The sequence below is a fragment of the Chiloscyllium plagiosum genome, chromosome 3 (genome assembly GCF_004010195.1).
Source record: "Chiloscyllium plagiosum isolate BGI_BamShark_2017 chromosome 3, ASM401019v2, whole genome shotgun sequence".
In the NCBI taxonomy this organism is placed as follows: Eukaryota; Metazoa; Chordata; class Chondrichthyes; order Orectolobiformes; family Hemiscylliidae; genus Chiloscyllium; species Chiloscyllium plagiosum.
Window position 1 is genome coordinate 53,598,481 of NC_057712.1, and position 25,294 is coordinate 53,623,774.

General features: G+C 40.3%; 1 protein-coding gene across 1 annotated transcript in view; it reads right to left on the reverse strand.

Moving 5' to 3' along the window:
• The window catches only part of LOC122548623 (uridine-cytidine kinase-like 1), a 120,334-nt gene that overhangs the window by 28,696 nt on the left and 66,344 nt on the right, over positions 1–25,294 (reverse strand). Inside the window, exons 5-6 of the mRNA XM_043687456.1 lie at positions 18,496–18,567; positions 1,232–1,421 (exon numbers count right to left, since the gene is read on the reverse strand). Of these exons, the coding sequence (XP_043543391.1) occupies positions 1,232–1,421; positions 18,496–18,567 (262 nt within the window). The remainder of the gene's footprint in view (positions 1–1,231; positions 1,422–18,495; positions 18,568–25,294) is intronic.

Genomic DNA, 25,294 nt, shown 5'->3' on the forward strand with positions numbered 1-25,294 from the left:
GCACCTCCACACACATCATTTACTGCATCCGCTGCACCCGATGTGGCCTCCTCTACATTGGGGAGACAGGCCGCCTACTTGCGGAACGTTTCAGTGAACACCTCTGGGACACCCGGACCAACCAACCAATCCACCCCGTGGCTCAACACTTCAACGCCCCCTCCCACTCCACCAAGGACATGCAGGTCCTTGGACTCCTCCATCGCCAGACCATAGAACACGACGGCTGGAGGAAGAGTGCCTCATCTTCCGCCTAGGAACCCTCCAACCACAAGGGATGAACTCATATTTCTCCAATTTCCTCATTTCCCCTCCCCACACCTTGTCTCAATCCCAACCCTCGAACTCAGCACCACCTTCCTAACCTGCAATCTTCTTCCGGACCTCTCCGCCCCCACCCCCAGTCCGGCCTATCACCCTCACCTTAACCTCCTTCCACCTATCGCATTTCCAACACCCCTCCCCTAAGTCCCTCTTCCCTACCTTTTATCTTAGCCTGCTTGGCACACTTTCCTCATTCCTGAAGAAGGGCTCATGCCCGAAATGTCGATTCTCCTGCTCCTTGGATGCTGCCTGACCTGCTGCGCTTTTCCAGTCAGCTCTAACCATAAATTCTGTCAGCAATTATAGCTGTCATTTCTACAGGAATTCTCCAAAATTTAATGAGCATTGAGAGCACTTGACAAAGAACTGGAGTGTAGAGCTAAAGTGAATGGATAAATATTGGCCAAATTTGAAACGCTTCCCAAAGTTCAAAGAACTTTTAATTTTAGGATTACAGTTTAGTGAATAAAGTCAGATTCTATTTTTATAAACAGACTTCTGGAATTTTTAACCAGTGCCTTGGATATTACATTCGGCAATTTTTTCCATGCATCACTTTAGCAGAAGTTTCCATGATGGGGTTGATCTGTATTGGTAGCAACTAAAATAACCAGATTCTAGTAAGTCATCAAATAAAGTAAATGAACTAAAGGTCTCCATTCAGGTGTAGCATAACCTCTCAAGTGTAGATGGCCCATTTGCAAAGTGTCATTGGATCTTAATTTTAAAAATTCAAGGATTAAACTTCTGATCTATGTTTTGCTCACTTTCTTCCCACTCCAATTATAAATTAAATGTGAAGCAAAAGGCACTTACATAAAAGAAGCAAGGCACATGTTTCAAATTCTTGCATTTTTCAGTTCAATAAAAACAACTAGGTCCTATTTATGGTATAAGTCATTCTTACCTCGAGGAACCACAATGTCTGAAAGCTGTACAGTTGGTTCTATGTACTGTTCAAAGGCAGGCTTGACAAACTTGTTGTATTGTTTGATGACACCAACAATGTCACGACCCCTCTCGGATATATCTCTTTTTAGCCGTCGAACAAGTCTTATGTCAGAGTCAGTGTCCACAAAAACTTTCATATCCAATAGCTACGAAAAACCCAAAAGTAATAATTTCATTTAAAAGAAATTCTATAATTTTGGAAAAATGGGATAAAATGTCAATGTTTTAATTTACATTACCACTGCATTGTTTTTACTGACCAAATGTAACACAGCAATATAAAGATTTTTTGTCTGTGTTGTAGATATTTATATTAGATGCAAAAGAAAGTCCATTCTAACAGAAAACAAATCATAAGGAACCTTAGATGCAACGAATAGGCCTAATGTAATTGTTAGAATCTTGCACAATGAACAAGCACCAGAGAATTACTGATCTCATACATCAGTATCACTCTGCTTTGATTCCCTGCATTTTCACTCCCTTTTCTGTAGCAGTAGTGGATGTATTACGGCAAGTTCATTCACTTACCAACACATCAAACAGTTGTGGGATACTAAAGCAGTTTTTCAGTGTGGTAAATGTATGGAGGGGTGGCAAGGTGGGTGAATGGATATATAAACCAGGTGCTGGTCAGTTGGGAATGTGGTGTTAGGGACTCAAAACAGTCCAGAGTTGGGATTTTTGTTGGGGTGGGGAGGGTGGGGTAAACTGCACACGTGAGGGGGCAGGGAGAAGTGTCAGGAGTTAAGAGCAAGTTTCAACTCCTAGAACCTTTCCAGGCTAACTAGTCAATCAGAAATATCCAAAGCCTCTGAAATGGGAATACTATCACTTGAAAATTTCCATCACTTGAAAATTCCCTCCAAGCCACACACCATCTTGACTCGGAACTGTATCACATGAATTTCAATGATGTGGATGTTACATGTAGAAGTTCAAATATTAGACGCTGTAACCTTCGATTTCTGGTTTTCAATTAGTAACCAGTAGGTTTTTCTAAGTGTCCGAAGCTAATTGTTAACTTGCAATCATATCGCTGGCTATGGTGATTGCTTCTAAAAACAGTTTTTGAAGCTTAGCTGCAGAATGAATGAGTTTGCTGCACAATGCATCTTTTTTTATTTTACTAAACAGGTCTGGTTGCATCTGAACAGAGTTTTGTTTTGGAGGTGGGGAAGGGGTTGACTGGCCCCAAATTGTCACTGGACCCAAAACTGTTGCCAGACATGCTGAGTTTCTCCAGGAATTTCTGTCTTTGTAAGATTCACTTTTAACTCTGGATAGTGTTAGTTTTGTGAAGCCCTTGGAAAAATATATATTTGTTTTTATTCATTTGTTGGATGTGAATGTGATTGGCTGGCTACATTTATTGCCCACCCCTAGTTGTCCTTGAGTAGGTAGTGGTGGACTACCTTCTTGAACCATGACAATCCACCTGATGTGGGCTGACCCACAATGCCATAAGGGAGGGAATCCAGGATTTTGACCCACCTTGTATTAAAAGGCTACAAAGTGAGATAGGTCCTCAGCGTGAAAAGGCAGTGTTAGTTCCAGACCTGGCAAAACCCAGAAGTGGTTACTTAAGATGAGTGTATTAGAACTCAAGTGTATGATGGCTCCAGAAAAAGGGTAGCTACAGTTTCAGTTTAAAAATTGAAGTCATAAGCCAAGGTGAGGTGTTAGGTACAGGGACTCTTTTTTTTGAGTACTATATTTTCAGTGTATTTTTAGAACATTACAGCACAGTACGGGCCCTTCGGCCCTCGATTTTTGTATCTTAACAAATTCAAAAAGGATGTTTTATGAGCAATGGAATGGTACTTCTACTGCGTGTTTAAAATCTTTGAATTTGTGTTCTAATTAGATGAAATTGAATAATTCAAACTATGTTCCTTTGATAATAAGCTTCTGTTTTGTTGTTGAGGCAAAATCTGCAGTGTTCCTTTGTTCAGAGAGAGACCCCTTCATCAAAACCAAAACAAACAAAAATATGATCTAACAAGCTAAACTCCTGTCTCATAACCAGTTAGTGCTGCTAGTCTGTGTAAGTGCAGGCTTAGGTGAATACTAGGCTTTAGTGCGGAAGTTTAGCGAGGTAAGATTCTTTTGTCTTTCTTAGTGTAAATGGGCAGAGACGGCAGTTAGGGCAATGGTATGCTCCTCCTGCCAGATGTGGGAGATCAGAGAGCAGTCTAGTGTCCCTGACAACTATGCCTGCAGCTGCAGCTCCTCACAAAGGGCATTGTTCGGTTAGAACAGAGGTTGGACACCCTGAGGGCCATACAGAGCATCATAGACACTAGTTACAGGCAGGTGATCACACCACTGGTTCAGTCACCAGTCACTGGTTACCACCAGGAGAAATAGGCAGGTAGTGTAGGAGTCTCTCGTGGCTCTTCCCCTCTTCATTCCTGATGAAGGGCTTATGTCGAAACGTTGATTCTCCTGCTCCTTGGATGCTGCCTAACCTGCTGTACTTTTCTAACACCACACTCTTGATCTGATCTCCAGCATCTGCAGTCTTCACTTTCTCCTAGTTGATTTCTTCCCTCTCTAACAGGTATACTGTTTTGGATACTGTTAGGCTGATAGCCTCTTAGGGGTTTATAACAGCAGCAGCCAGACCTGTGGCAACACAACTGCTTCTGCTCTATAGCAGGGTTGGGCAAGATCCAAATGAACGATAGTGGTAGGAAACTCACTCGTTAGAGGGACAGACAGATGCTTCTGAGCCACATTTGAGACTCCAGGATGGTGTGCTGCCTCTCTGGTGCCAGAGTCAAGGTCGTTTCTTGAGTGGTTACACAAAACTCTCAAGGGGGTGAGCTGCCAGAGGTCATTGTGCACATTGGTACGAATAACACAGGTAGAAAGAGAGATGAGATCCTGTGGAGTGAGTATAGGGAGTTAGAAAAGAGGCTGTAAAGCAGGACCTCTGGGTAATAATCTCTTGGTTACTACCAGTGACACGTGTTAGTGAGGCAATGAATAGCAAGATATGAGAGATGGATACTGTTGTGGATACTGTTGGAGTGGATAGCCTCTCTGAGGATTATAACAGCAGCACCTAGACCTGTGGCAACACAACTGGCTCTGCTCTATAGGAGGGTTGAGCACGATCCAAGTGAGCGATAGTGGTAGGAGACTCACTAGTTAGAGGCACAGACAGGTGTTTGTATCGCCACATTCGAGAGGATCAGCCACAATCTTATTGAATGGCAGAGCAGGCTTGACGAACTAGATGACCTACTCCTGCTCCTAGTTCTTATGTTCTTATGTTATATAATTGGGAGGAGCTGTTATCAGGTAAAGTCCACATTTGACATGTGGCAATTATTTAAAGACTTGCTGATGACAGCTGAGGACCAGCATGTTCCAGTAAGAAGGAAGGACAAGGATGGCAAAGTAAGGGACCCTTAGATAACAAGGGAGGTTGTGCATTTAGTCAAAAGAGAAAAAAGAAACGTAATAAATCAGGTTTAAGAAGCTAAAATCAGACTGGGTCAGTGAGCAGTATAAAGAAAACAGACAAGAATTGCAGGGAATTAGGAGAGCAAGAAGGGGTCATGAAATGACCTTGAGAATCCCAAGGCATTCTTTACATACTTAAAAAGCAAGAAGATAACTAGGAAGAAAGTAGGACCACTCAATGATAAAGGAGGAAGTATGTGCTTGGAGGCAGAGAATTGTAAATGAATACTTTGACTCAGTATTTACTAAGGAGAAGGAAATGTGGAACAGTCAAATTTGCATGGAACAGTCAAATTTGCATGGAACATGGCAATACGCTACGGCATTTTGAGATCAAGAAAGAAAATAGTGTTGGGTCTATTGAAGAACATTGAAGTTGATAAGTCCCCAGGGCCTTATGGTATCTACTGCAGGTTCTGAGACAGGCAAGATATTTGTACCTTTATTAGTCACCTGTGAATAGCTAATGTTGTTCCTCTGTTCAAGAAGGGAAACAGAGGCAATCGAGGAAACTATAGTTCAACTAGATGATTGGCCATACAGGATTTTGTCTGAGCTGAAAATGTGTTGCTGGAAAAGCGCAGCAGGTCAGCCAGCATCCAAGGAACAGGAGAATCGCCGTTTCGGGCATAAGCCCTTCTTCAGGAATCACTTTCTCCATACAGGATTTTGTACTGGTTAATGAGCCTGGCCAGGTGACTGACTTTTCAGAGGGAGAGCATTTTGGAAACAGTAATCACAACTCCTTAAGTGAGTCTCACATCGGTGGTTGGGAAGCTACTAGAGAGAATTCTTAAGGGTAGGGGTTACATGGTTATGGAAAAGCATGACCTGATTAAGGACAGTCAGCATGGCTTTGTGCAGGGCAGGTCTTGTCTTGCTAACTTGATTGTATTGTTCAAGGAGGTGACAAAGGTGATCAATGAGGAATAGATGTTGACTACATGGATTTTAGTAAAGCTTTTGACTAGGACCCTCATGGTGGGCTCATCCAGAAGATTAAGATGGATGGCATCCATGGTGACTTGGCTGCGTGGATTCAGAATTGGCTTGCCCATAGAAGGCATAGAAGGGTAGTGGTGGAAGGGTATTTTTCAGGCTGGAGGTCTATGACTCGTGGTGTTCAGCAGAGATCCATACTGGGACCTTTTCTGTTTGTGATATATATGAATGACTTGGATGAAAATTAAGATGGTAAGTTTGCAGATGATAAAAAGACTGGTGGAGTTGTGCATAGTGTAGAAGGTTGTCAAAGGACACAGTGGGCTATAGATCAATTGCTGACATGGGTGGAGAAATGGCAGATGGAGTTTAATCCATGTAAGTGTGAGGTGCTGCCCTTTGGAAGATCAAACGTTAAGGAAAAATATACACTAATGGTAGGACCCTGAATGGCATTGATGTACAGAATGGAATTCAAATCCATAGCTCTGTGAAAGTGACCACGTAAGTAGATAGGGTGGGTAAGGAATGTGTTTGGCATGCTTATCTTTATTGGTTGGAAAGTTGAATACAAGAGTCAGGATATCAGCTTGCAGTTTATAAGGCTTTGGTTAGGTCACACTTAGAGTACTGCAATCAATTCTGGTCGCAGGAAGGATGTGGAGGCTTTGAAGAGGGTGCAGAAAAAGTTTACCAGGACGTTATCTAGATTAGAGGGAATGAGTTATAAGGAGAGGTGAAAAAAATTCAGTTTGTTTTCTCTTGAGTGGCAGAGCCTGAGGAGAGACTTGATAGAAGTCTATGAAATTATGAGATGCATAGGTAGGGTTCACAGTCAGAATTGTTTTTTCCCAGAGATGAAATATCTAAAATCAGGGGGCATGCATCTAAGATGGGAGGGGGAGGGGAGGGAGAATTCAAAGGAGATGTGAGGGGCAAGTTTTTTTTAAACCTAGACAGTGATAGGAATCTGGAACACATTGCCAGGGGTGGTGGTGGATGGTGGTGGAGACTGACACAATGGGGGCATTTAAAGAGACTTTCAAATAAGCACATGAAGATGCAAGGAATGTGGGGATAAGGATCAAAGGCAGGCAATAGAGATTAGTTTGATTTGGCACCATGTTCGGCACAACATCGAGGGTCGAAGAGTCCATTCCTGTCCTGCATTGTTCTATGTCTGGAATCAGACTTGTCCAATAATAATGGGACAGCACGGTGGCTCAGTGGTTAGCACTGCTGCTTCACAGCACATAGAACAATACAGCGCAGAACAGACACTTTGGCCCTCGATGTTGCGCCAACCTGTGAACTATTCTCAGCTCATCCCCCTATACTATCCCAAAATCATCCATATGCTTATCTAAGGATTGTTTAAATCTCCTTAATGTGGCTGAGTTGACTACATTAGCAGATAGGGCATTCCACGCCCTTACCCACTCTCTGCATAAAAGACTTTCCTCTGACATCTGTCTTAAATCTATCACCCCTCAATTTGTAGTTATCCCCTCTCGTACAAGCTGACGTCATCCTACTGTCTACCCTATCTAATCCTCTGATCATCTTGTATGTCGCTATCAAATCCCCCCTTAGCCGCCTTCTTTCCAATGAGAACAGACCCAAGTCTCTCAGCCTTTCCTCATAAGACCTTCCCTCCAGACCAGGCAACATCCTGGTAAATCTCCTCTGCACCTTTTCCAATACTTCCACATCCTTCCTGTAATGGGGCGACCAGAAGTGTACACAATATTCCAAGTGTACCAGCGTTTTATATAGTTGCAGCATAATATTGCGGTTCCGGAACTCAATCCCTCTACCAATTAAACCTAACACATCTTCTTCACAGCACTATCCACTTGGGTGGCAACTTTCAGGGATCCATGTACATGGATTCCAAGATCCCTCTGCATATCCACACTACCAAGAATCTTTCCATTGACCTGGTACTCTGCCTTCCTGTTATTCTTCCCAAAGTGCATCACCTCACATTTAGCTGCATTGAACTCCATTTGCGACCCTTCAGCCCAATTCTGCAGTTTATCCAAGTCCCCCTGCAACCTGTAACATTCTTCCAAACCGTTCACTACTCCACCGACTTTAGTGTCGCAGTGGTCCCAAAACAGATCCTTTTGGCACACCACTAATAACTGGACTCCAGACTGAATATTTTCCATCAACCAGAAAGCCAGTTTCTAATCCAAACTGCTAAATCACCCTCAATTCCATGCCTCTGTATTTTCTCCATCAGCCTACCATGTGGGACACTGGTTCAATTCCACCCTCATGTGGAGTTTGCACTTTCTCCTTGTGTTTGCGTGGGTTTCCTCCAGGTGCTCTGGTTTCCTCCCACAGTCCAAAACTGCACAGATTAGGTGGATTGGCCATGCTAATTACCCATTGTGTCCAGAGTATGCAGGCTAGGTGAGTTAGCCACGGGAAATGCAGAGTTATACGGTAGGGACATGGGTCTGGTGGGGTGCTCTTCGGGGGGTTGGTATGGACTCAACAAGCCGAATGGCCTGCTTCCACACTTTTGGGATTTTATTTTATTCTATGAATAAAATCAGCTGGGGTTACAACACTTTACTGTCATTTGGTGAGATTCCTGGAATTCCCATTTTTGTGGCACTGCATAAGTATCTACATCATAGTTCAAGGCAGCAGCTCTCCGCCAACTTCTGAAGGGCAAGTCAGGGTGAGCAATAAATGCTGTTCTAATAAACAAATAAATTTAAAAGCATGCAATTTGGTCTTGCCACACAGTCTTGCCTAGTTGGATAGCTTACTTTTAACTGTCTTGGAAGCCAATCCACTCACTGAAACCGCTGAAAGCAGCATAGTAATGTGACTTTAAAAAGGTTAATTAGGGGAATAGATAGTATCCTTTGTAGGCAGGATTGAAAGTCCTGCAAGGTATGTTGCCTGCCCAGTGCCAGGGTAAAGGATATCTCTGACCGCTTGAAAAGATACTGGAGAGGGAGGGGGAGGATCCAGTTGTTGTGGTCCATGCCAGAACAAACAACATTCGGCCAGACTAGGAAAGAGAACCTATTCAGGGATTACCAGGAGCTAGGAACCAAATTAAAGAACAGGTCCTCAAGGTATAGAAGCTCTGGATTACTGCTTGAGCCACGTGCAAATTGGCTTAGGGCTACAAGAATAAGGGAAGTAAACACGTGGCTAAGAGAGTGGTGTGGGAAAAAGGGGTTTCTTTCATCGGGCAGTGGTATCGGTATTGAAACAGGAGGGATTATACCGCTGGACAGTCTCTACCCGAACCAAGCTGGGACCAATGTTCTCACAAAAAGGGTAAACAGGCTGGTCAACAGGACTTTAAACTAGAAAGTGGGAAACAAAGCAGCAGATTAATATCCATAAGGGTGGATTCAACTGTGTGAAAAATATGAAAGAAATGGCAGGGAAGGAGAACTCAGGAGAGGCTATGAGAGTCTCCAGCACAAACACGAACAGGACACAGTGTTTTGACAAGGTTAGCAATCAAACTTCAAGCACACTAGACAAACAAATGACAATGAGAAGAACAACAGTTAATATAGGACTGAACGGGTTATATCTGAATGCAAGCAGTATAAGGAATAAGGTAAATTAGCTTTTTGCGCAGATCAAAATTGACAGGTATGATGTGGTGGGCATCACGGAGATGTAGCTGCAAGGAGATTGGGATTGGGAGCTGAATATCCCAGGATATATATCCTATCAAAAAGATAGGCAGGTGGGCAGAGGAGGTGGGACTGCCCTATTAGTAAGAAATGAAATTAAATCAGTAATAAGAAACTAAGTAAGGTCGGATGGCATAGAAACTGTGTGGGTAGAATTGAGGAACTACAAAAGGTGAAAAAACCATAGTTGGAGTTATGTACAGGCCTCCAAACAGTAGTCAAGAGCTGGGGTGCAAGATATACCAGAAAGAAAACATGTTTGACCAGGCAAAGTTACAGTGATCATGGGGGATTTCAAGATGCAGGTGGATTGGGAAAATCAGGTTGGTAGTGGATTGCAAGAAAAGGAATTTGTGGAATGTGTGCAAGATGGCTTTTTGGAGCAGATTGTGGTGGAGCCCACTAGGGAACAGGTAATACTGGATTTAGCATTGTGCAATGAGGCAGACTTGACATGGGAGCTTAAGGTGAAGGAACCCTTAGGAAGCAGTGATCATATATATGATTGAGTTTACTCTGCAATTTGAGAGGGAGATGATAAAATCAGAATTAAGGGTATTACAGCTAGATAAAAGCAACTATTTAGGCATGAGGGAGAAGCTGGGCTGAATTGACTGGGAGAGAAGCTTAGCAGGAAAGAGAGTGGAACATCACTGGCAGGAGTTTCTGGGAGTAATTAAGGAGACACAGCAAAGATTCATCCCAAGGAGAAAGAAGTATGGTACAGGAAGGATGAGGCAATTATGGCTGACTCGGGAAGTCAGGGATAACATAAAAGCAGCATGAAAAGCATGTAATGTGGCAAAGGGCATTGCGAAACCAGAGGATTGGGAAGCTTGCAAAGACCAACAAGAAAAGAAATAGGACGGAGAAGATTAAATAAGCTAGCCAGTAATATTAAGGAAGACTGTAAGAGTATCTTTAGATATATAAAGGGCAAAAGACAGGCAAAAATAGACATTTGACTGCTGGAAAAGGATGCTGGAGAGATAGTAGTGAGGAACTGACTAATTACTTCACATCAGTCTTCATGGTAGAAGACATAAGTAATACTCCAAAAATTCAAGAGAGTCAGCGGGCAGAGCTGAGTATGGTGGCCATCTCGAAGGAGAAGGTGTTAGAAAAAAATGAAAGGCCTGAAGGTGAATAAATCACCTGGACCAGATAGACTATACCCCAGAGTTCTAAAGGAGATAGCTGAAGATATAGTGGAGGTATTAATGGTGATCCTTCAGGAATCACTTGAATCTGGGAGGGTCCCAGAGGACTGGAAAATCACTAAAGTGACACCCCTGTTTAAAATGGCAGTAAATCAAAATTACAGATGAATTAGCCTAACCTTGGTCGTGGAATGCATTGGGAAGGATGCGATTTCTGAATACTTGGAAGTGTCTGGTAAAATAGGGCAAAGTCTGCATGGCTTCATCAAGGGAAGTCATGCCTGACAAATCTGCTAGAATTCTTTGAGGGAGTAACGAACAGGTTAGACCAAGGAGAACCAATGGATATTATCTACCTGAATTTCAGGAAGGCCTTTGACATGGTACTGCACAAGAGGCTGCTGTAAGATAAGGGCAAGGTGCGAGTATGGATAGAAGCCTGGCTGTCTGGCAGAGAGTAGAAAGTGGGGATAAAAGGGTCTTTCTCAAGATGGCAGCCAGTGACAAGTGGTGTCCTGAAAGGGTCACTGTTGGAACCACAACTTGCCACTTTATACATTAACAATCTAGATGAAGGAACTAAGGGCATTCTGGCTAAGTTTGCAGACAATACATAGATAGATGGGCAGGTAGCATTGAGGAGGTAGGAATTTGGACAGGTGAGGAGAGTGGACAAAGAAATGACAGATGGAGTACATCTTGGCAGTGTGAGGTCATGCACTTTGGTTAAAAAAGTAGAAGCATGGACTATTTTCGGAATGGGCAGAAAATTCAGAAGTCTGAAGTACAAACAGACTTGGGAGTTCCAGTTCAGGATAGTGTCAAGGCAAACTTGCAGGTTGAGTCAATGGTTAGGAACACAAATGCAATGTTGGTATTTATTTTGAGAGGATTTGAATATAAAAGAAGGGATGTACTTCTGAGGTTCTACAAGGTTCTGGTCAGACCATATTTGGAGCATTGTGCGCACTTTTCACTGCCACAGAAGGTTGTGGAGGCCAGGTCACTGAGTATACTTAAGAGGGAGATAGATTCTTGATTGATAACAAGATCAAGAGTTACAGGGTGCAAGTGGGAGAACAGGGTTGAGAAACTTATCAGCCATGATTAGAATTGTGGAGTAGATGGGATTGAATGGGCTAATTTCTGCTCCTATGGCCAGTTCTCCCAGATCAGGCTTTCTAGTTTTTTTGTTTAGCTGTAGTAGTAAGAAGTTGTTTGGGTCCCAGAAGTGTTGGGGCTTCAGTAAATGACTCTTAACTGTGACTTTCCCAGAAATCTCTCTTGACGTTGAACTGCATGCAAGAATCTGCATCTTAATTTACCTTTTTTGCCAAGGGGGCGTGTTTATGGGATGTTATTATATTGGAACAATTAATTAGTGATGGGTACTGTATCTATTATTTGGTTAAGAATTTCTAAATTCCTCTTTCTTTTGTTTGTATTTTAACTATAATGTTTAAATAAATTGTGTTTTGCTTCACATTGAGTCATTTGATCAGTTCTGTCACATTTGGAACATTCACTTCACATCTACCTTTAAAATAAGGTTACCTTCTTGAAACATTTTGAAGCAGTCTGGTCTGGTCTGGTCCATAACAGTACCATAGAAAAAAATAAGCTAAAGAGAGTTGGTACTATTGCCCTGGAAACTATGGATTTTGGTGGACCGGAATTCATAAAACTCACTTCAGTTTCAGTGTAAAAATGAATGTTCTTCCAACCAATAAAGCAAAATTAACTACTTCTAAATTTATGGGATGATGTTAAGTTTGCTGTATACATTTCCCTTGTTATCTCAAATATTTAATTTATTGTTGCATTTAAAACAAGCAGCTATGGCTGAGTTTACAGTTAATGTTGGTGAAGTTGTATAAGTTATCCATATTAGTCACTTTAATTCTGATGTGTATCCAATGTTTATCTCCATTATAAACAGCCTTACGCTCATCATTGACCATTTATATTTATTCATTTCAAAATACAGCATTCCTTGTAATTACAGTAACGTTATACTTGGTATTGTTGTAGGGAGAAATATCAAAGAGGTGCCTTAAGTTCTATGTTCCTCAGCAAAAGCGACCTTTATTCAGACCTCTATTACTACTTACATGGGAGAGGCCAGAGGCCACTTCAAATCTGGCTTTTACATGGGGCCCAGTCACCCTCTTAATTACAGTTCAGATCTGAAATCAATGACACTCTGGGTTCCCTAGCAAAATACAACATTTTCATACCTTGGCTAGTTTTGAGAAAATTTGTAGCTCAGGTTGAGGTTCTGGATGTAGGTTTGCTGGCTGAGCTGGAAGGTTCATTTTCAGATGTTTTGTCACCATGCTAGGTAACATCTTCAGTAAGCCTCCCGACGAAAGCTCACTGAAGATGTTATCTATCATGGTGACGAAATGTCTGAAAATGACCCTTCCAGCAAGCAAACCTACATCCAGATTTTTATACCTTTTGAGTGACTATAATTATATGCAACATTGATATTATTGTCGGCCACATCCTCCTAATTATAGATCCACTTCAGTGAAGACATAATCAATGATAGACAACTTTATGGGAGGATCTAGGACTGTCCATAATCTCATGAGGTCTACAAGATAGCTCCACCATATTGCATTGGGATCTTATAATGCTTCTGACAGTTATATTCCTTTCCTGACATTTGCCAGCTGCACCACATTATTTACCAAAAACCGACATACTTGCTTACCATGAAGAACTCTTTCAAATTTTGTACTCACTTTAGTATGGCAGATTAGGAAGGATATTAATTTCTACTAATTGTTTTAAAATCTTTAAAATCAACTCTAGTATAAAGTTACTACAATTCTATGACATAGCTAACAAAATGAGAACAACCCTTCTCTCTTCAGCCTGAGAGGATCAAACAGTCCTTCTGACTTGCAACTGCAGTTTACAATTTGCATGCTGTAAGTGAATTTTAAACTGATGTTTCAGTTTTAAATTTTAAACAAATCTTTACTGTTTCTAATCTAAACACTTTCCAAAACTAATTATCTTTTCTTAATAAAAGCATCTATTCGAATTCTACTGGTAAGAGTGAAATTCGATCACTTTACAATTTTACCAAGCCATTAAAACAAACTTGTTTAGGTTCCACAAACAACTAGAGACAGAACCACATGTATTTTGTTTTTGTCACTCTTTCCTTTATCTATGGATGTAAGAATTTGTTCAAATTATCTACATCTACACTTAAGTTTCAATTGTTTATCTCTCCCTAGTCGTGACCTCTTTTTCTTTAAGAACCTTCCTCTGCCCTCTTCCTGTGCCAGTGGTTTTTCAGAGGTCATGTTTACCCCATTTATTACTTTATCTTCCCTAATAATGCCTTGGGCCTCTTGACTGCCTAGAAACATTTGTTGAAAGAATACAGCTAACCTTTTCACAATAATTTGTTGTTTGCCTTTCTAATTGCCTACAATTCAGTTCAGAATACTATAGTCAGAATACTAAAGGATGAGACTTTTCTTCTACTTCTTACTAAATAACAAGCTTGGGGCTGTGCCTAAACTAGGCCTTTCAAAAATGCCCCTTAAAAAGCTTATATATTTAGAAATGCCTGTTTACGGAAACCTGATTAACTTGCCTAATGTTTCTACCTATGGAGAATCTCATCTTATCCCCTATATCTACATGGAGACCAAAAGTCTAGCTGTGATCATCTGTACGTAACTATCAAACCCTTTCGGCCATCTTGTGTTAGCTAAAAGTAAAATCCCTAAGCAGCCACCTTGTCAACTTTACTCATGGGCTGCTACAATGGTATAATGCAAGATTACCAACTTTATGTTACAAGAAAACTGAAAGAACTGCAGATGCTGTAAATCAGAAACAACTGTGGAGAGAAATCAGAGTTAATGTTTTAGGTCAACATTCACTCAACCTGAAACGTTAATTCTGATTTTTCTCCACAGATGCTGACAGACCTACTGAGCTTTTCTAGCAATTTCTGTTTTTGTTTCTGATGCTAATGTTACAACCTGGTTATGGACAAGTGGTCTTTTATTTTAATTTTGGTCAATGAATTGTGAGATCCAAGGGACATACTAAGTCTACAGTTTTGATCAAATAGCAATAGACTTTTCTACACAATATCAGAAGTTGCACATCTATAATACACATACAACTTAAATTCTAATATCCAGAATTAACACATGGTATTAATCAGTAAAAGATTAATGATAAAATGTCCCACAGCACACAACAAACAGCAAATGCAATAAAGTCAAATCTCATGGATTTTTCAATGAGTCCCCTCCAAATATAAATACCACGATGGGTCAATGAATCTGAAAACTTCACAGAGGATTATTATTCTTTACTTCTGCTGACCTGGCCTTGAAACTTCTTGTCATTATTCCTCATCATGAACTGCCTCAATGGCTGTTCCCATTATGGTAAATCACCTTCCTTTCTTGGGTCTCTGCTCCTCTGGATTCCAAAAATCTGCACTGCACTATTTATTCACAGGTATAACTCCAGCCTTTCACTAATAGCTAGATTCACCAAGCCAAATCTTTCCTTGTGCTTTTTACTGAGCTCTCTTGCTCAGTTGCATCAATCAGACACTGCTTAAGGTCCTTCAGTGCCCCCACATCCTGCACTCTCAGCTACAGATCTATTATGGCACCCAGGGACTTGGAAACCACCACAACATTCACAACTTTCAAGATATTCAAGTGCACAGGACAAAATTTACTGCAACCTACAAATGGGTAATTCAGTTGCCTTCATTGCATTATAGCTAAAAGTCAGGAATTCAGTGCCTGTCTCATAACTCTACTTTGTTTACTCTGTCTCCTTTGAACTCCTGTTCGGTGATCCCCAAGTTACCTATTGAAAGCCTTGCAATAGGCAGAATTTTATTGTTGCCACTTAGCAACTCTTGGAACTAAGTGTGCTTTGAATATGACATTCTCATAGAATAGATTATAAATGTGAGCGGATACATTTTGTAGGAAGAATAAGGATAGATGAGTTTAAAGGTAGTGCAAGGAGACAGACTTGGGAATGCTTGTGCACAATTATCTGAATGTAGCAGGACAGATTAACAAAGTGATTAATAAAGAATTTGTGAAGAGACATATAGGACTAAAAGTTATGTCAAACAAACAAAGGACACCAGTACTATATTTAGGAACAACACAAAAGCTTGGAGACAGTACTGCTGAGATTTACTAGAATAGTCCCAGTTACTCAGTAAATTGGAGAAGCTGGGGTTGATCTTCTTGGAACAAGAAGAAATTCCTTTCTGATAATAAAGGGCACAGACATAAGATGCTTGGCAAAACAAAGTTCTGACATGAAAATTTTTTTTTGCACAAGTGATTAGAATTTGGAATGGGTTATCTTTAGGATGGGTACGCAGATTAAACAATAACCTCCAAAAGGGAAGTGGACGACACCAAAGTTAGTGATATAGCGGACGGTGAAGAAGGTCATCTAAGATTAGAGGTCTTGAACAATGGGATCAATGGGCTGAGGAGTGGCAGATGGAGTTTAGTTTAGATAAAACTAAGGTATTGCATTGATCATACAAACAAGGAAAGTACTTATACAATTAATGATAGGGCCCTATCTAATGTTGTAGAACAGAGAGACTTAGGGCTTTCTCTACAAATTGTGTAATTCCTACAAATTTACATCATAGGTAGACAGAGTGATTAAGAAGACATTTAGCACGCTTGCCTTCATTGCTCAGATCTTTGAATATAGGAGTTGGGATGTCATGTCGAGGTTGTACAGGACGTTGGTGAAGCCCCTTCTGGAGTACCATGTGTAGCTCTTGTTGCTCTGTTATCAGAAGGATATTATTAGAGTATTCAGAAAAGATTTACTAGGATGTTGCCGGGAATGGAGGGTTTGAGATATAAAAATAGGCTGGAAAGGTCAGGACATTTTTTCACTGGAGCATAGGAGGATGAGGGGTGATCTTATTGAGGTTTATAAAATCATGAAGGCACCCTTGGATACTGGAGCTCAAAACAAGAGGGCATAGATTTAACATGAGAGGAGAAAGATTTAAAAGGGAATCAAGGGTGTTTTCTTTTTACAAAATATTTAGAAGGATCACAAGAGCATTTTCTTTTTACAGAGTGGCTCGTGTATGGAATGAACTGCCAGAGAAAGTCTTGGATGCGGGTACAGTTACAATTTTTAAAAGACATGGTTCAAACTCAGGCAGGTGGGACTAGTTTTGTTTGAGAACATGGTCGACACGGACTGATTGGACTATGCTGTATGACTCTATGACTGAGGGAGGAAAACTTTCAGGGATGTAGGTAAGAGTTCCCTCCAGGTTCTATGTTCATCTCACTCTGCAATAACCAAGCAGTCACTGCACAGGCAACTCAAGTTTTTTTACTTTAGGAAAGCCTGGGCACACTGCTGCACCAAAAAAATTAAAGTTGCTATTCACTGAAATGAATTGGCCCAGCACAACAGAAAATTAGAGGTACATTGAGTGGGACTAACTGATTTGCTCTTCAAAGGAGATAGCATAATACTCAGCTGGTGAACTAACCTCCAAAGTACTGCTCTACTATATGGTCCTATAATAGGATCAAAAACTGTTCATTTTGGCATTAAGCATAGCAGAAAACTAATAATATCATAAAACTATCATTAAATCTGTGTTTGCTACTGTGCAAGTACAACAACAGTTGGTTGGTAGTACAGAACTTGAACATTGCTAAAAAGAGGGAGGTGTTTTTGAAGCTTTTTTTTGCTCTCATCAGAACAAATGCAAAAATGCCCATTTCAAAGGAAGCAACAATTTATACTTCACGAAAATGGGTGATAAATCAGATCAAAGTTGGCAAATCTTCTCAGCAACAAAATAACAATTAATTTCACCTAAAGTTACTCAATGTTCATCACGTATAAACTTAGACTTGTTATCAGTAGTAAAAAAAAATGTTCTTTGATCATAACAGCAGATGCTGATCATCCTCTTCACGAAATCTTCTCACGAGGATAAACGCAAATAAGTGTGTTCTTGGGTAATATTAAATCATAAGCTACCTTTAAGTCATAAAGACAACAAAGTCACAACTTTCTCAGAGAAAGGAAAATTTCAAGTTACTTCTTGAAAATCAGAATTCAGCTGCTAGGGCTAAAGGCTAAAGCGCCGATGGAGTGACTCTATTGGATTTTTTAAAAATCTTATTCTGGATTAAGGGCATTTGGAAGGAAATAGCACTGTACTATTTAAGTGGGATGGCAAGCAGCTCAGAGGAAAGATACTTTATGTTAAAAATATATGACTAGAATAGAGAAGCTCTATGGCAGCACAGTGACTCAGTGGTTAGCACTGTTGCCTCACACCGCCAGGAACCTGGGTTCAACTACAGCCTTGGGCGACTATTGTGTGCAGTTTGCACATTCTCGACATGTCTGTATGGGTTTCATCTGGGTCCTTCAGTTCCCTCCTACAGTCCAAAGATGTGCAGGTTAGGTGGACTGGCCATGGTAAATTGCCCATAGCATCCAGGGATGTGTCAGTTAGAAGAATTAACCATGGGAAATGCAGGGTTACAGGGATAGGGTAGGAGAGGGGTGGTGAGCCTGTGTGGGGAGCATGGTGTGGACTTGTTGGGCTGAATGACATCTTTCCACACCAACAGGGATTCTAGGATATCAAGGAAGTTGTACAATTCCCACTTGGGAATTATTTATTCTTAAATGCAGAATTGATTTTATAATTAACAGTGGTAAGGTTCTGCATAAGGAACCCATTGCTTAAGTTTCAGATAACTTAGAAATGTACATTATTAATTATCTTGATCTTAGATTAAAATAAATGCTCGGCACAATATCGTGGGCCGAAGGGCCTGTACTGTTGTATGTTTTATGTTCAACATTCAGTACTAGACAGAGTACTACTCTTTTGTTCTTGTTTAAGTATTGTAACAAAGAAGAAAGATGAATACCTTAAGAAGTTCCTTGTTGGCAAATGCAAGTATTCCTTCAAAGATCACAACATTTGCTCCATATACAGTTTTCTGTAAAACAAACACAAGTTAATGAACTTTGAAGTTGCCTGCCTCGGTCTAACCAAGAAGTCAATGTACGGCATTCAATGGTAACACATTGCAACATTATAGATAATATTTAAAACTGACAGAAATTAAATGTTTATAGGCTTTAGCCTCCATTAGAAAATTGGCTGCTAGCAGGGCAGAGCAGGTAGGGTCATGGTGGTGGTGGTGGTAGTAAAGAAAAATGTTTCATAAACACTGGCTACCACTGGAACATGGTCACAATCAAAATATCATCTTTCTACCTGAAACAGCAGATCTAATTTAAATGTAAAGTGAGAAATCTACTTATTTTGTGGCTTTAATGGTATTTCTTACATAAAATTAATTTCAAATCAGTATGAACGAACATGATTGAATGATTCAAAAATCCTGAGACTTTGGGATCAGAATACACAAAAACATTTATATGAAAAATAGTGATAATTTTTTTTCACTGTTTGGAGGAGAAACATGTTTCACTAAACCTGCAAGCAATCAATTTTTAACTACTTAAAATTGAAGCCGAGTTGTTACTTAAAATATTAAATGCCCACATTTCCATTTCTGCCATACATTTACGATATATAAATCTGAATGATTTCACCCAGGGCAAAATTTCAATCTATCACGTTTACTTCTAAGCTAAACACTACTAATTGTCCAAAAGAAAAATATTTTTCATTAAAAATCCACATTTGATCCTATATTCCAGAATCTATAAATGAGAATTTTAAGCTTTAAAAGTAAAAATGTTCTACTATTACGAACACGGTTTAAAAAAAATCTACAAACCACTCACTATTAACACTAACATTGTGTAGCCAATATAGATTTAGCACTAATTGAAAAATTTGATGATGTTGGATAAATTACTGAGAACATTCAAGTCAACCACATTATTTTTAGATTGCAAATGGCCATAAAATACCAAATGTGGGAAACCAAATATCTTACAAAATATCAGGACATACATCCTGTTAATTTCCCTTATGTTCAATCAAATTAACAGCTTCAGTCTACATAAAAGGCTTTTGATGTATAGAACGATAGATTACTAAATAAATAATAAACAAACACTTGCAGCCAATCAACTTTTTTTAAGGAAGTAGTTGTGTCCAACACTTTCATTCATTAGTGGTAGATTACCTCCTCAAGAATATTTAAGACATCATCAAACTTCAAGATTTTCTAAGTCCACAGAAGGTTGTGAAAATACTTAAATCTTACAAGAAACACACTCCCTTTCACGGTTAAATTGGCAACAAATCCATGACTTAAGTTCTACAATTCAAAGTTAAATCTCAGCATGAATTCCTTTAGTTCTTTTCGCTGAGATAAATTCAAAACTTAGGACATAGGTACCTTAACATTGTTAATCACATAGTAGTTGCAAGAGTTGGTATGTTTAATCAATTTGCCTGCTAATGCAAAACAAGCTGTTTTTCATTCACTGAGGGTACTTAATTTGCATTTGCTCGGAAACAGCTAAAAAACATTCAGCCCAGTATGTTGATTTTCTATTAATTGGATCTTAATTGTATTCAGATGGTGGTTTTCAATGGGGAAGCACCTGTGTTCAGTTAGCTGTGATTTCAAGATCAGAGATGCACTGTATGTAATATCTCTCTAAATAAAAGCTGAAATGAAGACTTGGTTCAAATTCCATTTTCTACTGTCTGCCTATCTATGTTGTGATACAATAACCCAGGAGGTTAAAATGAAGTTAAAACCTTTTGTTAAAAAATTGCTATTGGAAAGATTTTTTAGAAATTCTGATTCTATTGTCAGCAGACCATATCTCCTAGCATTCAGGAAAGTTTTAACAAAATGGAAATAAATTCTTCTCACCAAAATCACAAGGCTATACAAACGGGAAGATAGTAAAACCACATTGGCATAGAGGATAATATCCTTTGCTCAGAAGTGCTGAATACAATTGCTAAAATATTTGTATAAACACTAGAATACTTAGCAATGAAACAGAATCTAATTTATTAGTGTAAATGAAAATGTAAAATTCAACTAGAGTGCATTTCACAATATCATAGTTGTCTTTTAATTTTTGACCATTACGACAGAATAAAGAAAAAAAATTACAACAAGGATATTTGTTATTTTGTCTGACAGCCAATTACCACCCTCATCAGCAACTGTTACAACCCTCACTAATAGCAAAATTCAAGGCGGTAACACTGATTTGTCAGCAGTCCAAATCCTACACCCACAAGCTTCGTGCTTTGGCTGTGTTGTAACATTGGAATGAAATGAGTATCTTTTGAGAGAGAAAAAGCTACTTTATATGTACAAAGGAGTAACCAGAAGCTGAAAATACTGGTAGATGTTCATGCAGACAATAATTTGCTATCAATTATAAGTCTACGTAGATTTATTGTCTTTCTGCCACAAGGTGTAAAATGACATGCTAAAAGTCAATCAAAATCTGCTATCTGTGGTTAATCATTTGAAACATAAATGGCCACAAGTATCATAATACTTTTAAAATGAAAGCTTGTAATTTGGTGAATTATTATTATGTCACAAAATATGTGATTGCATTAGGGATAGGAAAGCATGTGTTATATTCGATAGCGGGGAAAAGCAATCCATTTGGCAATCCAACTGACCCCCTGTTGTGGGATGTAATGGAATGTACGAACAGTACCTGAGTAAGCAGCTGCTTGGAATTCTGGCTTGTAATAAAATCTTACAAAATACTCTTGCCTTACACATAAAGCATATAAGATGAATATTAATTTTCTCTTTGATACAGTTGGGCAGCACAGCCAAGGTCCCGGGTTTGATTCCAGAATTGGGTGACTGTCTATTATCATGTGGAGGTGCTGGTGTTGGACTGGGGTGGCCAAACTTTAAAAATCACACAACACCAGGTTAAAGTCCAACAGATTTATTTTGAAGTACTAGCTTTCGGAGCGCTTCTCCTTCAGATAACTAGTGGAGCAGGATCGTAAGTCACAGAATGTATAGCAAAAGATCACAGTGTCAAGCAATTAAAACAATATATTTAACAAACCTATATTGGTATTAAATCTTTCATCTTTTAGAATGGGTTGCAGGTTTTGGTTCATTAAATGTAAATCCCAGAACTTCTTTTAAGCCACATTCTCGAGATAACTTAAGGTTTTATTTAAAAAAGTTACATTTCAGCTCAAACATTGTATTAAAGGTGTGCCGTTAAGAGTCTGTCTGTATCCCAATCTTGGGTCAAACTGGTTCTATTTCCAAAGTAGGAATTTATAAAATGTTATATGGATTGACTGCCTGGAATTTGAGTGTCTTTTGAGGAAAAACAGAAGGTATTTGCAAATACAAATGCACCACATAGACTTTGTATGTGTGTGCGTGCACGTGAGAGTGAGAGTTTAAGGCATGTAAGAGAGTGTGTGTTTGCGAGTGTGCGTGAGTGTAGAGTGTGTGTACTGGGGTCACCTGTGGTGTGACATGACATGTGACGTGTGGTCCTGGTTGAGGGCACCTTCATGGGTACCAAACTTGGCTCTGGCTTGGCCACTCTGCGTTATTGCATATCCCGAAGTCTGCCTTGAAGGACAGTCAACCAAACATCTGAGGCTGAATGTCCCTGGCCAGCTGTGTCTCATGTGACTCAGCTAACGTTGTCTATCTTGTACGTTGCAGATAACGATGTGCCGAGGCATGGTACATTGGCGAGACCAAGCAGATGTTATGACAACGGATGAATGGACAATCACCAGACAGAGATGTTCCCTCCAGTTGGGGAACACTTCAGCGGTCAAGGCCACTCAGCCTTGGATCTTCAAGTGACCATCCTTTAAGGCATACTTTGGGATATTCCATACGGAATAAGTGACAGTTTGACTGTGACATTTTAAAAAATCTTACCAAACAGCAGACTCAGTGAGTACTACAGGCCCTGAGATAGAATTGAGGCCAGCCAGTGCTGGGCCACGCCCACCCACGTCGCATCTGAGTGACACGCATTGAGTGGGTGTGGAGTTGCATTAAACTGAACGCCAAACAACCTTGTTAATGAGGAAAAAACTTCAAGAAAAAAACCTTCGGATTTCAGAGCTTTTCGGATTTCAGGATTTCGGATAAAGGGCTATCTACCTGTACTTCCAAATAAACTGTTGGACAATAACCTGGTATTATGAGATTTTTAACTGAATCTATTATACATGTTTCAGCTTCTGAGTTTCAGAGTCCAGATATCAATGTACGAGGCAATTCTTCTAAGCAGTTTTGCTTTCCTCTCATATTCAAATGTCTCCAAATTTACTTTGTATATATGCCAGATATCTAACTTCCTGATATTTCACTTCATGTTGAAGGTGCAGAACCTAAAAGCAGATATCTGCTTTTTGGAAATTAGCCATCTCAATTTCAGGACATCTCCACAGGAGTTCTTCAGATTAATATCCAAACAATTTCAGCTGCTTCATCAATGACCTACTCTCCACCAAAAGGACATAAGTGTGGATATTCACTGATGATTGCATAATGTTCAGCAACATTAATAGTACAGGTGAAATGATATTTTACTCAGCACGAGCACAGCTTAATTGTCCTAACTTCACTAAAGATGCAAAATTTCACTGAGAGGACATGATTAAATAAAGGACATAAACTAAAAGTTACCACATCCAAAACTAAAACTATGGAAACATAAATCTGTCTTCTTTCTTAAGGCAAATTTTTTTTACAGTTTTGTCTTAGTACATTTTTGACTATTTACTCACAAACATCACAACCCATTTCTCTAATTACTAAAATAATATTCTAAATGCTTACTTTGCACTGTGTTCATGCTCTACATTGTATTCAAATAGTACTGAGAAATTGATCCTTTTCTAAATGAATGTGAAAGCTCTCCAAGCGTCCCAAAAGTGGTACCATCACCACAAACAACGTGTCCAGTTGTTCATTTTGCTCAGACAATGAAGATCAGTCATGATGTAGTGGAATAACAGAACAGGCAAGAGGAGTTGAATGGCCTCCTCCTGTTATGCTCCCAATGTAAACATCACTTCAAAAAATTAGGACTGAGTTAAGTCAAAACAGAATTAGGAAGTACAGTATTCAAACCCTGTTGAGATGATCTGGAAATTTAGGACTACTCAGCTCCAGACGTCATTGAAACTCTGGTTGAAACATGGACAAAAAGCTGAATTCCATTGGTGAGGTGAGGGTGCTTGCCTTTCACTTCAAGGATGCATTGACAGATTGTGACATCAGAAGTCATACTAAAATTAGATTCAATGGAAATTAAGGAACCAGTGGTTAGTGTCATATTCAGCAGAATGGAAGATGGTAGTAGTTTTTGGAAATTAGCCATCTCAATTTCAGGACATCTCCACAGGAGTTCTTCAGGTTAGTATCCTAGACCCAAACAATTTCAGCTGCTTCATCAATGACCTACTCTCCACCTAAAGGAGAGTGTGGATATTCACTGATGATTGCACAATGTTCAGCAACATTCATGAGTCTTCAAATACTGAAGTAGTCCATGACTAAATGCAGGAAGAAAGTGAGGACTGCAGATGCTGGAGATCAGAGTCAACAAGTGTGGTGCTGGAAAAGCACAGCAGGTCAGACAGCATCTGAGGAACAGAAGAGTCGACGTTTCGAGCACCTAGCCCACTGAACTTACTTTGACACTGTCCTGTCCCCCTTGGTGCAGAATCTCTCCACATACATTCAGGACACCACCCACACCCTCCACGACTTTCGATTCCCCAGCCCCCAATGCTTCATCTTCACCCTGGACAGCCCCGTCCCTGTATACCTGCATCGGCCATGACGAAGGCCTCCAAACCCTCTGCTTCTTCCTCTCCCACTGATCCAACCAGTACCTTTTCGACACACATTTGATTGGCTGAACCAGTCCTCACCCTCACCAATTTCTCCTCCCACTTCCTTCAAATGAAAGGGGTAGCCATAGGAACCGTATGGGCCCCACCTATGCCTGCCTTTTCATCAGGTATGTGGAACAGTCCATTTTCCACAGTTTCACAAGCACCATTCCCCACCGTTTCTTCCACTACATCGATGACAATATCGGCGCTGCATCGTGCTCCCACAAGGAAGTTGAACAGTTCATTAAGTTCACGTACACTTTCCACCCTGACCTCAAGTTCACCTGGACCATCTTGGTCACCTCCCTCTCTTTCCTGGTCCTCTCTATCTCCATTTCTGACAACCGACTCAACACAGACATCGACTTCAAACCCACCGCAGCTACCTGGACTACACCTCCTCCCACACCCTCCTGTGAAAACGCTATCCCCTACTCCCAATTTCTCCGCCTCTGCCACATCTGCTCCCAGGGGGACCAATTCCACTCCAGAACATCTCAGATATCCTCCTACTTCAAAGACCGCAATTTCCCCTCCATGTGGTCAACAACGCCCTCCAGCACATCTCCTCCACTTCCCACACCGCTACCTTTGAACTCCACCCCCCTATTGAGGACAGAACCCCACGGTCCTCACTTTCCAACCCACCAACCTCTGGATACAGTGCATCATCCTCTGCCATTTCCACCACCTACAGTCAGACCCCACCACCAGAGATTTCCCTCGCCACCTGTTTCAGCATTCCGCAGAGACCATTCCCTCCGCGACTCCCTTGTTAGGTCCATGCCCCCCACCAACACACCCTCCACTCCTGGTACCTTCCCTTGCCACCACAAGAGGTGTAAATCTGGAGTGTG